An 18,371-nucleotide genomic window follows, 5' to 3' on the forward strand; every position below is an offset into this window, starting at 1 on the left:
AGGGCGACCAGACCACCTAAGTTCATCATTTCTCCTAAAATGTCCGATCAAAATTTAGAGATCACCATTTCGTTCAGCGTGGTTGAAAGGTCCAGAAACTATGTCTTTGAGGATGAAACCCCCCAGAGCCCTAAGGGCAAGGGTTGTAAGTTATCTCCTGGGGGAGGGGAGTATAAGGTTTTCATGTAAAGAGTGGTGCTAAAGGCCTTGAGGGAGCTCATTGGATTCGAAACCAGAAGTTCTAGTGCCCTTTCTAAGAGTCAAGCTGATCGGAAGACAACTAACCCCTCTCACATGTCGTATTTTCTCGAAATGCATTTGATACGAATTTGAGACATCCACTTGTTCAAGAAATAGTTCAAAGATCATAAGCAGTGCAATTGCTCTGCCTAAATAAAGAGCGATGTGGGAACAATGTGTTATTTTTTTGTTCTTCTTTTTTAGACCATGGCACTTCAGATTGAAGGAGTTGTCACAGAAACTTTAAAGATTGGAAATTGCAGGTTTTATTGTCCACTTTAATAGTCAAAAGTGATCGGAGCGCAACAAGCTACCCCCCCCCACCCATCATTTCACCAAATAAATATAATCGAAATTTTAAGAAAGCCTTTTTTCAGCGTAGTTGAAAGGTCCAGTAACCATATCTTTCAAGATTAAAACCCCCCACGTCGTGTCTTCCACAAACGCATCAGATAGAAATTTTGAGATAGCCATTTGTTCAAAATAGTTCAAAGATAATATTAAAAGGCCTTCGGGTTGAAAAAGCCACAACCCCTCAGAACCTGGGTCCAAGTGTTGTAAGTTATTCCCCCAAAGCATGTAACGTATTTATGGAATGGATGGTCGTATAAAATTCAGATAGTGCTCATTTGATTAGAAATTAGAAGTTACGGTGCTATTTTTAAGTGCCAAGAGTTAATTGAGGGCAACCAGCCCCCCCTTCCCATGACCTTCATTTTACGAAACAAGCATCCAATCAAAATATTGTGACGTCCACTTTCTTCAGTATTGTTGAAAGATCATGTAATTATGCCTTTAGGAACGTCAACCCCCCTTAGCGCCACCAGAACAAGGACTGTAAGTTAGGCAATTCGTTCATTGTTTCCATATTATATGTTATTGACAAAGTTGTGCATGTTTAACCTTTACTTTCCAAAAAGAAAAAGAGAATTCGGGTGAGCGCTTCAGAAGACTGAGAGGAGTGTTGAATTAAATCAAAACACTTCATGTGTACATGGACAATAAAAAGGGCGTAAATCAGGAATGACTAAATATATTAACTTGTAACTTTCAGGAAATTATAAGGGGGATGATGAATTGACAAAAAAGGTAACATTTGCACGCTACTACTACAACTACCGACACTACTACTGCTTCCCCTACTGCCACTACAACGACAGTAATACATTTAAAACATCGAGGGGATATTTGAAGTAGAGCAAAAGATACTATGTTCATGTAAATTTCCAATGTAGCGTATATGAAGAATGGATTGGGGTATTAAGTTGGAACTATAAGAAAATGCTTAAGAGACAGAACGACTGACCAAAAGCCAGAATGTGTATGCTACTGCTACTGCTACTACCGCTACTATATTTACTACTGCTACTCCTGCTGCTACTTGAACTACTACCTCTATTGAAACTACTTGTAAGGATAAGAGCATTAAGATGAAAATCACTAAAGTATATAAACATTAGATTACCAAAAAGATATATCAGCAATTTAGTAGCAACAGCTAATTGTATTAAGTTGAAACTTGCAGGACTTGATGAGAATGATGTTCAAATCACCAAAAGGCAATGTATGCATATACTATTAATACTACCACTACAGTTGCTGTAGCTAATGATACTAACCGGTATTAAGGTTAAACTTTTAGCGAGTATTTAGGGAGATTTTCAATTAAATGAAAAAACTGTATGTAGATGTGTTAGTAGATGTCGTGTGTCATCTACACATGTGTTGTGTAGATGTCAAAAGTGCAAAAAGATATTTATATAAAAATTTATACATACATAAATAGCAAAACAACTATAGTTCTTTTAAAAAGAGCATCAAAGCTCAAGGCTCAACAAAGTTCAAGGGCAATCATTAGAATCATGAGGTATAGATCTGAATACGGATTGTTTTTCCCATGGACAATTATATGTTGCATGTTCAAGAGTCGGACCAGCGATTTTTGGGTACAAAGCACGCTCTTTTTTCCAGCTTACTCGGACCAGCTTACTCGTGTATGCTGGCGCAGGTTTGCTTGATGCTTGTATTAAAGGTACTGATGCCGCGGTAATCATTTGTCTAGGATATGTGTCTAGAAATCTGAGATCTAGAATTAAAGATAGTAGTCTGCAATTTCAGATCCTAAAAGTTGTACGCCAAGGAGCTTGGACTTTTCCGGTTTTGTTCAATAGTTGTGTTACTGGTGCTAGTTGAACTGTATATTTATCTTCCAAGGATTTGATCTATCGCCAGTTACGATTGCGGATAGCTTTCTTAATCTTTCTGGACTTTCCAAGGATGCCCTTCGACTTTTGAGCTTCTCCATGAAGAGTATGACGATCTTAGTTTGAGTTTTATCACTAATAAAACAGTTGCTCTACCGTCTAACTATGAAGTAAATAGAAATTCCATAAGTCTATCTGGCTCTGTAAGTTCCTTTTGTTAGCAGTCCTACTTACCTGCGTAAGCCTATTGAAGCGAATCTTGAAGAAACTACAAACCTGGTACTGAAAAATTGTGCTTGTAAGGTTCAGGCCGCTAATGCATCCCTGGCATCAAACGTTTCGTTCTTGAGCAGAGTTCACCACTTTCAGTTGCGTAATAGGCTAATTGTTTCTTGCCTACTTGCTCTTGCTTATGCTTGGTCTTTTTTTTTTACTGTGGTAAGAGAAAACAAAATTCACAACCTTTATTTTAAATTTGCAAAGTGTTTACAAATAGTGCCCCTAACTTGGGTTATTGAGAAGTGTATTCGTGATTTTTCTACTTATTATCCTGAGTTTTCACATATTTGGTCATTTCTGTTTGTCCCTTGTTCGTAGTTTTCGAAGAATGTTTTCTTGGAATGTTTCCAAATTCAACCTGAATATTGTTTTCTTTTTCATTGATTATTACTCTGTCTTTTTTTTTTACCCTGCCCAGTTTTTTTGTGCCAGGTTATAAACGAAATGATGATGATGGTGATGAAATATGGAGAAAAAGTATTTACTACAATCTTTAAAGTTGAAGACTATTGTTGGCAAAGTATTCGGAAATTGCTATGGCTCATGAAGGAAGGTAGCCAGCCACTTAGGAGGTTCAATCTTGACGATTTCGTGAAAATCTCCCTTTTGATGTTGAAAAATTAATATCTGCGGTGGAGATGTTAAATTCTTCGAAATAAGGTAATTTTGCCCTGATGATTTTACAGTTATACTTCAACTGATTTTACAGTTATTCATCAAAAAGATTTTTGCTGTACGCTAATATACTTAAGCACATTTGACCCTACACATCAAACGCACAAGAATTTCGAAGATCTATTTCGCGTTTCGAAGACTCGTTCTGAAATGAATTATATAGAAATGAAATGAAATGAATAGGACTCGCAACTACAGTGTCGAAAGTCTCAGTATTGCTGGAAAGTCAAGATTTATGTCACCAGTACTAAGAATAGTAACACGTTCCAGTTCTCTCAAAAGAAGAAAGAAACTAATAGAAATAGAAAAAAACCTTGCCCTGATGTCTGTGGGGGGTTGTAATCCTCAAAGACATAATTTCCAGACCTTTCAACTAGCTGAAGTAAATAGCAATCTCAAAATTTTGCTTGGATGTGCTTCATGAAATTATTGACGGGGGGCTGGTTGTCCTCCAATCGTTTTCGACTATTAGAAAGGACATTAGCCCTTTCAATTTCCAATCGAATAAGCCCCTTTCTACGACAACTTCTCCTATACGAGGTGTCCTGGTCTAAAAAAAAAAGAAATAATAATACATTGTGCCCACATTGCTCTCTACTAAGGGAACACTATCGCACTGCCTATGATAAAAGAAAAAAAAATTCTTTTTTCAGTAAATCGCCAATGAGCCTTGACCTTTAGAATTATTATGGTGCGTTAGCCCTAAGGCTTTCTGTGGTAATTTTTGTTTGTTTGAAGTTGGACTTGTGATATTTATTCGTTTTAAGTTTCACTTTGTCATTGATAGTGGTTTCAGTTCATTTTAATTTTGAAGCAGCTTCCTGGAATGTGACTAATTGCTCTGAACTGGCCCTGTAAAACAAAGAGGACACATTTCTCAGATTGGGATATCCCAATTCTAAAGACATGTGGTGGCAACGATACAAAGGACTTGACTTTAGTTCAAGTTATCTTTGGATAAATTTAGGACTTTCCTTTGAAAAACTTTTTTTTGAAAATATATTTTAAATTAAATTCGGTTCGTTTTAATTGACATTGTCCTTTTCTTATTTTCTCTTAAAAGTATTATTTGTAAAGATTTTCTTGCTATCCTCACATAAGAATTTAGATTTTGGTGTGCTATTTATGTTTCGGGGAAAATTTGTAAAATAGTTTTACTATGAACTTCAGATGGATTGGTAGCAGGAATATTATTCAAATAAACAGATTGACAATCTGCATAGTCTTTACCCTTCTGTAGGGTTGAGGCCAAACTAATCCCAATCATGTTACAACCTAGGATCTACGGCTATTGGTCTACGATTTCAATGTAAGCATCTTACATGAAATGGGTTGTCCCCTCCGCAATCCCTCGCTATTTACGCTAAAGCTTTTAATTGTTTTAAAAAGCAGAATTGTGGGAAAGAGTCAGACTTTGTCAGACATTTGTGGAAAAGAGGGCGCGGGGGGGCGAATTACCCTTTGATCAATTTTAATTCTTAAAAAGAGAAATAGAACTTTCAATTTAAATTCAAATTGACCTCTTCCAGAGTTTATACGGTAACCCCTTTCATTAAAACCTGATATGCCCTTTCCGTGTAACGTACAACCCTTACTCTGGGCTCTGGGAGATTACATCGACCCTCGCGGCACTTCTATATAATCATTGGACTAATTTGAACAAAATAGCTGTATCAAAACTTTGATCGGATGCATTGGGGAAAAGAGGGCATGGGAGGCTAGTTGCCCTCTGATTACTTTTGCCTCTTAAAAAGGGAACCAGAACTTTCATTTTCCACTCAGATGAGCCTCCTCTAAATTTTTGTACGTCTTTTCCATGAAACCTTTCCATGATAATCTTACATACGATTGGGGCATGACTTTAAACCCTTACTTTTAGGCTTTTGGGGGCTGTGTCAACCCTATAGGCATTGTTATATGATCCTTGGACTATATCGAACAGATTACTATTTCAAAGTATTGGAGTTGCCCTTTGGACAACTCCAGTAAGGGCGACAAAGTAAGAAAGCAAGAAGCGACATTAAAACTTAAAACAAACAGAAATTACTCCGTATATGAAATGGGTTGTCCCCTCCGCAATCCCTCGCTCTTTACGCTAAAGCTTTTAATTGTTTAAAAAGCAGAATTGTGGCAAAGAGTCAGACTTTAGCGTAAAGAGCGAGGGATTACGGAGGGGACAACCCATTTCATATACGGAGTAATTTCTGTTCGTTTTAAGTTTTAATGTCGCTCCTTACTTCCAGTTAAAAAAACTAGTTTTTTTTATGTAATTTCTGAACGTTTTTTAATTAATGCATGTTTGATTTTGGCTCTCCACACATAAATTATTAAAATGAAATTTGCATATTAATTCCTTTTTTGGCTAAATGGCTTTCTCTTAGTTTTGATCAGACGATTTTGAGAAACAAGGGGTGGGGAAGGAGGCCTAGTTGCCCTGCAATTTTTCGGTTACATAAAAAGGCAACTATAAATTTTAATTTATAACGAATGTTTTTATTAGTAAAAAATATACGTAACTTAAGAATTAACTTACGTAACAAACTTTCATATTCTTAAATATTTATTATGTATATGAGTGGGTTTGTACCCTCGTTAATACCTCGCTCTTTACACTAAATCGTAAGTTTTGTCCCAATTCTATAAGAATGACCCCTGAATCAGAAAGGCCGTAGAATAAATAGTTGAAATTACTAAAAATACTATAGCATAAAGAGCGAGGTATTTATCTCCTCCTAAATACCTCGTTCTTTATGCTAAAGTATTTTTAGAACCCCTCATATGCGTAATAATCTCTGTTCGTTTTAAGTTTCAATGCTACTCCTTACTTTCAATTTAAAAAATTTTTCCATGTTTTTTTTCATTGTTTTTTTATGTAATTTTAGAAAATCCTGCGCCCTTTTCATTGAATTTATGTTCCCTCATGACACATTTCTCCAAGGAACAATCCTTCCACATAGCGCCCTCCCCTCAGCCCCACCCCCAAAACCAAAAAAATCCCCAGAAAACGTCTGTACACTTCCCAATAACCATTATTATATGTAAACACTGGTCGAAGTTTGTAACTTGCAGCCCTTCCCCCAGGGACTGTGGGGGAGTAAGTCATTCCCAAAGACATAGTTATTATGGTTGTTGACTATGCGGAACAAAATGGCTATCTCAAAATTTTGATCCGTTGACTTTGGAGAAAAAATGAGCGTGGTAGGGGGCCTAAGTGCCCTCCAATTTTTTTGTCACTTAAAAAGGGCACTAAAACTTTTCATTTCCGTTAGAATGAGCCCTCTTGCGACATTCTAGGACCACTCTGTCGATACGATGACCCCTGGGGAAAAAAAACAAAAAAAAACGAACAAATAAACACGCACCCGTGATTTGTCTTCTGGCAAAAAATACGAAATTCCACATTTTTGTAGATAGGATGATTTTTTGCTGTAGGGTTCTCTGATACGCCGAATGCGATGGTGTGATTTTCGTTAATATTCTATGAATTTTAGGGGGTGTTTCCCCCTATTTTCCAAAATAAGGCAAATTTTTTCAGGCTCGTAACTTTTGATTATAAAGACTAAATTTGATGAAACTTATATATTTAAAATTAGCATGAAAATCCAATTCTTTTGATGTATATTTTAGCATCAAACTTCCGTTTTTTAGAGTTTCGTTTACTATTGAGCCGGGTCGCTCCTTACGTTATTCGTTACCACAAACTGTTTGAAAATCATAATAAAAAATATAGCGTTGCCTCTGATAAAGTTTCCCTGTTTTGCCAAAAAGTGATTTTCCGGACAGAAAACTTCACTGGAAATTTGATTTTTTTATGTTTTTATGTCACTTTGTTATGTTTTACATGTCACTAAAAAAAAGTAAAAAAAAAAAATATCAAAAAGCTAGTTTTTGGACCGAGGCCAAAAACTACATAAGTATAATTTGAAAATATTCTGGTTTTGATTTAAATACTCTATTCTTCGGCTAGAAAAAATATCTGTAATTTTTGCTTTATTGTACGCCTAAGTATAGAAAACAGTCCAAAGTAGTTTTAAAACACACTCTGTTAAACAGTTATGTCAAACCATTTTATGTAGGGATTAAAGTCTGTTCTCATTTTTTGCGATCATTCCTTATTTTTATGGGTTGGCTTGTAATGATCCTAGCGATAGCTGTAATTATGGTTGCAGTGGTGGGTGCAACCTAGTAAAGGACGAACCTCAGCCAATAGAAACCGAAAATTAGTTATTTTGAAACCAAATCGGATCAAAAGAAAAATCACAACGGGAAGCACTTAAGCGTCTCTTTTTTTCGAAATTTTTCCTTCTTCACTGCCAGCGGGGCACTGGAACATCATAGAGAGCTGTTTGATAGCTCAGTTTAAAGAAAATTGTCACATCTAGTGTCTTTTGCAATTAACAGTTTTACAAAAAGAACTGCTTCTTTATGTGCAAGATAATGAATAAAGTCATAATCATAGGTTGAAATTATAAATGACGCCATATAAATCATAAGATAAGGATGACATTTCGTAAGTAGTTCGGTCTTTACGAGTCGTACTAAGAAAAAACCAAAGACGTTTTTCCTGTGCGTAACATACGTGTCTAATATAGAACGAAAAGCAGCGCATAGTAACCAAAAATTAAAGCGTTAAAAAAACTGGTTAGTGAGAAAAGATAGTCATTTGTGGCTGATTCTGGATGGTAATTATTATCTCGATTAATCTTAATAGCAAAACCTTATTTTGAAAACCAATTTATGAGTTTTGTCGATAATGGCGTTGGTTAGAAACAAAAAATACATCATTACATTCGCCATTGCTGAGAACCCATACAAAAACTTATAACACCATGGCTTGAACAACAAGGTATCTGTTGCATGGGTGGCACTGATGATTTCTTTTATTATTTTTTCTTGTTTATCTCCTTTGCCTATCTGTATAAAGATAAGACTTATCAAACACATTGACGCTGGAATCTCAAATTTTTAATTTTGGATATGAAAAACTGGATTCTAAAGGATTGAATTCACTCAATGAGATACACAAAGATATTCCAAATTGAAAAACGAAAGACTTCTAAAAAAGAAAAAAGGAATGACTTTTAGTCACTAAAAAAGGAAAGACTACTTACCAACAGGCACAATTTGAAAACGGCATTGCTCCTTGCTGACTCCAATTTCATTACTTGCAGAACAAGTTAATACTCCATAATCAAACTCGTCAAGAATGCGATAAACTATAAAACTTCCTGATTCATTAACTTTACTACGGTTTTCTGGTATCACAGATACTTCATGGCTATTATTAAAATTCCATTTGTAACTTAAATACCCTTGCGGGAACCCTCTAACTCTGCAAGGAACGTTTACGTACTCCCCAATTGCTAAGCCATAAACAAGTGTCTCATTGGAAAGGCAATACGGGCGATCTAGAAAAGAAGGGAAAAGTTGAAATTATGCTTGAAATTCTCAGTGGCAATGATGCTTTTATAACAATCAAGGAAATACGAGGGACATTTAAGTAGTTCTTTATTAACCTATAAGAAAAAAAAGTCCTTTTAAGACAAGAGAGATCACTAGAAAACTTTACGAATATTTGTACAATTAATTCATGATAAACCTAGTCCAATAAAAATCGGTTTAAAAATGTTTTCAAAAAAAAAATAGTAAGAAACCGAACTTTAAACGCCAATAAATTTATGTGAACGAATAAATGGAATCAAAACAATCATAAGTTACAATGGATTAATAATAAGAAGAAGGAATAAACTCAACCTGAAACGACTAGAAATTAAAATCGATATGGAGTTCCAGCTTAAAATGAAATTACCACAAATAAAACTGGGGCTACTAAAGAACAATTAAGACAGTTTTGAAACATAAGACATTCTTCAAAATTCAAAGGAATAAATACCATCATGTTTCAAACAATCAATCTACTTTCATTAGCCTTATTTGTAGTAGTGTTTTTCTATACTACTTACTATCTTTTCAAGCACGCCAATCCTTTTTCACATTAAATAAAAAAAAACAAGTTTTTTTAAATGAAAGTAAGGAGCAACATTAAAACTCAAAATGAACAGAAATTGCTCCGTATATGAAAAGAGTTGTCCCCTCCGCATTCCCTCGCTCTTTACGCTAAAGTTTGACTCTTTGCCAAAATTCTACTTTTTAAAACAATTAAAAACTTTAGCGTAAAGAGCGAGGGATTGCGGTCATGTTCCCCTAACCCATAACCCCTAACTGCTATGTCCAGGCCAACTTTATGAGTCCTTTTCTGGCATTAATGTAATTAAAGAAAATTAAATAGATGACACCCAACCGTCAGGTCTTAAATTTTCCTGCGGGAGCAACCTTTTTATGAAAAAAACCTATTACAAATCCAGCAGCCTGGGCCACTCGATTAATCTCCAAACAGAGATCTTTGAAAAAAGATATTTACGTTAAAAAAAAAAACTTTTTTTTCAAAATAGGATACAAATGGCTTCGAGTATCTAGATCAGAACTAGTATGATAATAGGGTGATGGCGCACTTATCTTGATTTTTGAGAATTTTTCTTAGCCACTTGGGGTATACTTGACTGTCCAGATCAATTTTGTCCTCTCCTATAGTCTATTTCATCCATAATCTCTTTATTTTTTACGCTCTTTTAAAGGCTGTTGACACAGCTTCTTTAGTTTTTCAAACCCTTCGAAGATTTCTGGGCTTGGAACATATCGCTTTGCCTGCTTCGGCTGCTCCTTTACATTGTTTCTTGAGCTGGAACTCTGATTTGGGGCTAGTATGGGTGAGGAAGGACCAAATTCAATTCCATGGCTTCCAAACATCGGTGGTGGCGGAGGTACCCCGACTGACTCTGTTGAGACTGATCTTAATACTGTTTCCTCTTGTCTGAATCTGCTATGAGCAGAACTGTTTTTATCTCTAGAACTGCTGGTGCTGGTGCTTTCACTAGTTCTAGTAGATAACGTCGCATCCTTTAACACAGTTTTTGATGTATCTGGGATAACTTGGCTTTTCTTTGGTTTGTCTAAAGGCTGTTTATTTCCTGGCTTTGTAGGTTTAAGCCCTTTTGTCGCTTCCCCAATATCCTCTGGGAACAATATATTGTCAATAAGGCCAATAATGATTAAAGCTATTGGTGCAGCAAAGCAAAGTGATGCAATCTTAACAACTTTTGAGACATCAATTTCCATTGAATTTATTTAAATAAGTAATGAAATTTAACAAAATTTAGTATCAATTGATCATAGTCATTTTCTTTCATATTGTATTTTTTAATACTCGTCATCAGTAATTGAATATAAGTCACATTTAATTTTGTTCCATATCGAAAATGTTTTCGTATTGCCGGAAAATCGAGATAAAATTTTGCTCTGGAACTCTGAGAAATTGATAAATCAAATTTGGCATTACAATTCGCTTGCTTTCCTAATAGACTTTCGAAACTTAAGGGTTATCAATTATTGTGATTATTTCAATCATAATTAACTATTTATCTTAATTTTTTACCAATAAAAAAGTAACAAATAAGTGGAAAGCTTATAATAACTAAGTTCAGGTCTTGTTTTCCTTATAGAGGAAGCAAAGAGGGGTGGATCCAGGAGCCATTTTAAGTGCACGTCTCCTAAGAAGTTTAAAGATTGCACTAGTTACAGGGGCAGAGAAGCAAAAAAAATATCGATGAAGGGGTCAAATATTTTCCGTGCCCCAAAATGTAAACTCTGTATCTACCTTTGCGCACAATCTATTTTCTTGCCTAAAAGATCACTAGATGTTTTCATTTCTGTTAAAATGAGCTTTTCATCGATATCCGACAACCACTATTCGATACTGTTACCTTTAGAGGAAAAAAAAGAGACATACGACTGTTAACTATGGAAAACTGGGAATTTTCTTGGTGTTTAAGCTAGGGGACTTTAAATCTTGAGCCGACGCTTTTTGACAGCGTCAATTTCAAAAATTTACTTTTATTTGAATTTGACGTTAATTTTGAGGAGCTTCTAGCTTTTTCCTAAGATTTTCAAAACGTTCTTATCGTGACTCAAAACTGCTGTTCAACTGAACCTGAATAAAAATTACTATTCCCAAAATAGCGTTACATATAAAAATTTGTCACTAGATGATTTTTTTTGCGACTACTATCGGCCGTGTTTGGTATAAAAGGTAAGAGCTATCACCGTAACCAGAATGGCAGATTTATTTCACCTTCTTGAAATCAGAGTCATTCAGTAAATTCTAAGGTATATAGCCTAAAACGACAATCTTGAGTCTGATCGTGGTAGCAGGCATTTCTAAAATCTCGTAAAAAGGCGAACACGGCCCATAGTAATTAAATAAAATAGCCTGAAACCCCTAAAAATGGTATCCAGTCGAGAAACAAAGCACACCATTAGGTTTTTTCCTGGCCGAAAACCCTATACTCGAAAATTAAAGTTCCTTTGCTTGAAGAGCAAGGAACATTCATTGGCTTGAACAAAAAGGAGAACAATTTTTTCTTTGCAAGGGATACATTTCTTTTCTGTTCTTTTTCCCAGATAGTTAGGTGCTGGGACTTCAGTGGGAGCTGTTTAAAATTGCATTTTAAATAGAATCGCTATATTAAGTGCCTTTTTCAATTAATAAAAAAACATTTTTAAAATAAACGAATTTTTTAAAAAAAACTGAATTTTCGTTGACACACAGCCAGGCAGTATTTTATCACGATCGTCTTTGGTGAATCTTCTCTTTGCATTAAGCTGGTGCCCTTGACAGTCAGGGAAGTTTCAATAGTCTAACCATGGTTGCAGCAACTACTGGTATATAATAAAAGATGAACCACAGCCCAGTAGCCAAAAGTTCATAAACGCAGTGTGAAAAAAAACTCCCTAATGAGAAGAAATTGCCATCTGACCCTGATTCAGGAAGGTTAACTATTATTCCTTTTCATCTAAAAGTAAAAGTTTACACAAAGAAATACAATTTGAACAACTTTAGAGATATCAATATCCATTGAATTTAACTAAGACGTTTATCAAATTTAACAGCACTTTAGCATCAATTAATCGTGGGCATTTTGTTTCATCTTGTACTTTTTAGTAGTTATATGTCAGTGATTGAAAATAAGTCGCATTTAATTTTTTTCATTGCTAAAAATATTTTCGTATTACCGGAATATTGAGATAACATTTTGTTCGAGAACTTTTGTTTTCTTTACACAGGGTGCAAAGAGGGAAGGATCCAGGGCCCAGTTTTAAGTGCACCTCTTCAGAGAAAGTCTAAAGTTGCACTATTTACAGGGGTAGATAAGCAAATAATATCGATGGGGAAGACAAATATATTTCCGTCCCCAAAAAACAAGAATTCTGTATCTACCCCTTGGCACAATCTATTTCCTGCTTAAAAGGTCACTAGATATTTTCATTTCTGTAAAAATGAGCCATTTATTGATATCCTACAGCTCTTAACTCGATGCTGTTACCTCCTGAGAAATAAATAGACATGTCACTGTTAATAGCAGAAAACAGTGATTTTCCTTAGTGTTTCAGCTAGGGGACAGTAAACCTCGAGCCGATACTTTTTGACAGTGTCAATTTCAAGAGTTCACTTTTATTTGAATTTGGTGTCACTTTTGAGGGAGTTCAACCTTTTTTTAAGATTTTCCAAACGTTCTTATTGATTTTCAAAATTTCTCTTCAGTTGAGCCTAACTTAAAATTACTTGGGAATTCTCAAAATATTAACAAAATTCACTTACTATTCAAAAAATAACACTTGCGAAATATTTATGACTAGCCAATTTTTTTGATTTTTTTTTTCGGTTAATATAGGCAATGGTCCACCATTAACTAGGTAGCTGCTTCTGCCACAACTAGAATGGCAAATTTATTTCACCTTCTTGAAATCACTCATACATTAAACTCTAAGGCTTTTTTCTTGTCACTTGACCAAACGAGACAGCCTTGAACCTAATCATGGTTGCAGAGACTCCTGCAGCCTAGAAAAAAGACACGGTCCATTATACCCAAAAAATCTGAAACCCCTAAAAATGGTGTTAGATCGAAAGGCAAAGTACTGTACCATTAGGTTTATCTTGGCCAAAAGCCCTATGCAGGAAACTTACAGTCCCTTTACTTGACAGCAAGGAAAATCCATTGGCTTACACAACAAGGAATTTTTTTTTTACAAGGGAAGCAACTTTTTCAGGGCTCTGGAACATCATAGAAAGATGTTTAAGATTTTATTTTAAGAGAATTTCTACTTTTAGTGGGTTTTGTAATTAAGGAAACACAATATTTAAAATAAATCTATTTATGGACAAATAACAAATAACTGAAAATAAGTCATTGCCGCAACCGGGCAGTATGTCATCATGATCATCCGGTAGATTTTTCGTTTGTAATCGGTTGGTATTATTGACAGTCAGGGATGCTTCAGCAATGTTTCAATAGTCTAACCACGGTTGCAGCAACTGCTGCAATCTAGTAAATGGCGAACCAAAGTAAATAGTAACCAACAGTTTTAAAACACACTTGGAAAAAACTCCCTAATGAGAGAAATTGAAATTTGACGATGGTTCAGGAATATTAACTATTATTTTGTTTAATCTTAAAAGTAAAAGTTTACAACAAAAAGAAATTTACGATGACTTAAAAAAAAAGCCTGAAACCCCTCAAAAATGGCGTCTGGTCAAAATGAAATGGGCACAATGGAAATCAGCTTGGTCGAAAAATTTACAGGGAAGAATCGTAGTCCCCACCTTGAACAACAAGGAAAATCACCGTTTTAATTTTGTAGCACCGATGTATTTCCTTTTATTTATAAGGGCAAGCGGGCTATCAAAACATCATAGAGAATTGTTTAATGGCTCATCTTGAAGGGAATTTCTACATATAGTCTCTTTTATAATTACAAAACAAAAAAAAATTTGAACAAATTCAATATTTGGCGAAAAAGTGTGTTTTTGTCGGACTTCACTGCCTGATATCCTACGTCTTGTTTTTTACTATTCCAAGTAAGAAAAAGCCAAGGGCTTTTTCATATTTGCTATGTCATGGTATTATTACACTATAGAATGAACTCTCGCCCAAAGTAATTGAAACATTCAGATAGTACCGTTTAAGATTGTTTATTGAAATTTGCTTTTTGTCTATTTTTTATAGTTTGCCCGGGTTGCAGGGGTAGCTACCAACCTAGCAAGAGACGACCATGTTCAATATTTAGAAATATAATAACCCATAGCTGCTAAAACTAGAGTCGGATCAAAACAAGTAGTATACTATTAGAATTGCCTTATCCAAAACCCCTATATAAGAAAATTAGAACAACAGAACCCTTGGCGTTAATAACAATGAACATGTATTGGCTTGTAATCAAGAAAAGTGGCTGCAACCACGATATTCTGCATATACGGCATCTTTTTTCTTTCTTTTTTCCTTTCCTCAGATAGCGGGGTACAGGAACATCGTAGAGGGAAGTTTAATAGATCGTTTTAAAGGAAATTGATGGGGTTTAAAAAACAAATTTCTAATATAATCAATACGAAAAACTGCATTTTTCTATAGCACTGTAGTAGCTTTTGTCATTATAACATCAGGAATTTGTCACCTCTATATAATAAGCTTCAGTGGATATAGCCGAAACCTAGTAAGAAACAAATTATCATGAAGAATCATTATTAGTACTTATGTTATGACTAGCTGTTGGGGTGGCGCTTCGCGCCACCCCAACACCTAGTTGGTGGGGCGCTTCGCGCCCCCCAAGCCCCCCCGCGCGCGTAAGTCGTTACGCGCCATATTAGTTACGCGCCATTGTAGTTGTGTTCCTGTGTCCCACCTGTGAATAGAGATAGATATAAATATATGTTTTTAACTACGTAAAACATGCTACTATACAACATTCTTCGCTGTCCCATTGTCTGTGCATATAAATAGATTGTCAGGTTTACTGACTCTTGAACATGCAACATATAATTGTCCATGGGAAAAACAATCCGTATTCAGATCTATACCTCATTATTCTAATGATGTGTCCCTGTGTCCCGGTCGTCATTTACATTCCCTGTGTTCCGGTCGTCATTTGTGTCCCGGTGTCCCAGTTTGTAATTTCTCTTTGAGTGTCCCGGTCGTCATTTATATTCCCTGTGTCCCGGTGTCCCGGTCGTCATTTGTGTCCCGGTGTCCCGGTCTGTAATTTCTATTCGAACAATCCCTGTGTCCCGGTCGTCATTTATATATCCCGCCTGTGCCCCCGGCGTCCCCGTTGTAGTTGTGTCCCTGTGTCCCGGTCGTCATTTATATTCCCTGTGTCCCGGTCGTGATTTGTGTCCGGGTGTCCCAGTCTGTAATTTCTCTTTGAGGTTCCCGGTCGTCACTTATATTCCCTCTGTCTCGGTCGTCATTTGTGTCCCGGTCTGTAATTTCTCTTTGAGTGTTTTTTCTTTTTAGTTTTTTTTTTTAGTTTTTTACCTTTTTTCCTTTTTCAGTTTTCTTTTTCTTCTTTATTTTTCAGCGTCACTATGAAGTACATATCGACGAACCTTTGTTATTTTAACTTAAATCTGGTAGACATTGATGACCTTATCCAAGTCAAAATCCCCAAGCCAATCATCATCGCTATCATTTTCAGTTTTGATATGTTTTGACTCTCGCTGTCCAGGTGGATTTTCATCTAACTGCGCGGTTTTGCGTTCTTTAGCCGCAAGCCTGTTTTCTTGCTGTTCTTGTGATTCCCCGGCACGCTTTCTTTTCTTACTTTCTCTATCAGCTGCAAGCCTGTTTTCTTGCTGTTCTTGTGATTCCTCGGAACGCTTTCTTTTCTTACTTTCTCTATCAGCAGCAAGTTTTTTGGCATAAACTCTTTGAGCAGCTTCCTCGGCTGTTGCCATTGTAGGTTCTTCAGTCATTTTACAATTAAACATTTTTCCGTGAACAAATGTCTTAAATATCTTGAATGACGTCACCGTCAAAGCAAAAATGACGACAACTAATTTCATGACGTCAGTCAACACAGAAACATGACGTCACCTGATCCACAGACAGACACACAGACAGACAACTTATTTTTATATATATAGATAAAGAAAAAGGTATGGGAAAAAACTACAAAACTTTGTAAACTGAAAAAAATATTTAGGATGCTTTAGTAACAGTTTCACTTTATGAAATGAAACTGGGTACATTCCTAAAAAAAAACAAATTATTACTAAATACCAAAATTATTTGTAATTACCAGCTTTATGGTTTCAGTTGAAGGCAATGACAAAAGACAAGCCGAGGTAAAACGAACTAAACAAATTGAAAATAATAGCGATGATATTTGGGTTTGAAGGTTATAAAACATAGGTTTTCCGGTATGTATTTCAAAATGGCAAAAGACAAGCCTAGGTAAAATAGCTAAAAAAAATAAATTTACAATGAGTGAAAATAAAAAACCTAGAATAGATAAATCACTGGAAGAAAAAGAAGTGTTTGTTACATTAAAGAACGAGCTTTAGCCCGTAGTAACCTTAGCCCGTAGTAAAGAAATCATTATATAGATGTTGATGCAACACTTATTTCTGTTTAGATAAGATAGGATAACCCAAACTTATTTTATTTATTTTGCTTAAGAAATATAGGTAAAAATTTCCCGTACCGGGAATTGAACTCGGGCCAAATGTGTAAGAGCCAGCTATCTTAACCACTATACCATGTAGGATTTATTAAAATATCTGCTTAATTAAGTTTATACTTAAGTTTATAATAAAGAACGAACCCTAGCCCATAATTTAAAAAATTACAAATTTAAATTTGATTGAGGTCCTATCTTCTTTTTTCTGATTTTCCTCCGCAACTAGCAAGACACGGGAACATCATAGAGAGCTGTTTAATGGCTCATTTTAACGAAACTTTATTTATTTAAGAACCTTATGCAATAAAAAAATATTTATAACAAGATATTTTTACGAGCAAACTGCATTTTCATATACAAGCTTGATCAATAACGTCATAATCGTACGTTGTAACATATATGACGTAATAAGTGAATGCAGTATTTACACATGTTTATCTTTCGACAAGATAATATAAGAAATGCAAAGGAATCGACATAGTTCTTCATACATGGGGACTATGTAAGTTTCATCGGATATAGCTGAAACGTAGTAAAGAACAAACCACGACACACAGTGATTAAAAGTTAAGTTAGTACCAGCATCCTTTGAAAAAAATGCTTGTCTGGGGTATAATTCCTCCGGATCAGAGCTGTAGGTAGCAACCTAATAAAAGATGATCACGCCCCATAGTAAAAACAACAGTACCACATAACTCCTAGAAATAGTTTGAAATCAAAACAAGAAGTACACAATCACCCCCTTGGCTCGAATTACTATGGAACGTGCTTTACTATAAAGTACTAGCTGTTAGGGTGGCGCTTCGCACCACCCCAACAGCTAGTTGGTGAGGCGCTTCGCGCCCCCCAAGCCCCCCCCGTTACGCGCCATATTAGTTACGCGCCATTGTAGTTGTGTCCCTGTGTCCCACCTGTGAATAGAGATAGATATGTATATATACATATATATATATATATATATATATATATATATATATATATATATATATATATATATATATATATATATATATATATATATATATATATATATATATATATATATATATATATATATATATATATATATATATATATATATATATATATATATATATATATATATATATATATATATATATATATATATATATATATATGTTCCATATAAATAGATTGTCAGGTTTACTGACTCTTGAACATGCAACATATAATTTTCCATGGGAAAAACAGTCCGTATTCAGATCTATACCTCATTATTCTAATGATGTGTCCCTGTGTCCCGGTCGTCATATATATTCCCTGTGTCCTGGTCGTCATTTGTGTCCCGGTATCCCAGTTTGTAATTTCTCTTTGAGTGTCCCGGTCGTCATTTATATTCCCTGTGTCCCGGTGTCCTGGTCGTCATTTGTGTCCCGGTGTCCC

The 18,371-nt window shown here is 35.3% G+C and overlaps 1 protein-coding gene across 5 annotated transcripts in view; it reads right to left on the reverse strand.

The window, feature by feature from the left end:
* The window catches only part of LOC136030372 (protein turtle-like), a 370,614-nt gene that overhangs the window by 102,317 nt on the left and 249,926 nt on the right, over positions 1 to 18,371 (reverse strand). For all 5 annotated transcript variants that reach the window (XM_065709291.1, XM_065709293.1, XM_065709294.1 and 2 more), the window contains one exon: positions 8,510 to 8,806. In XM_065709291.1, coding sequence (XP_065565363.1) covers positions 8,510 to 8,806 — 297 coding nt within the window. The remainder of the gene's footprint in view (positions 1 to 8,509; positions 8,807 to 18,371) is intronic.

The sequence above is a fragment of the Artemia franciscana genome, chromosome 8, assembly GCF_032884065.1.
Source record: "Artemia franciscana chromosome 8, ASM3288406v1, whole genome shotgun sequence".
NCBI lineage: Eukaryota > Metazoa > Arthropoda > Branchiopoda > Anostraca > Artemiidae > Artemia > Artemia franciscana.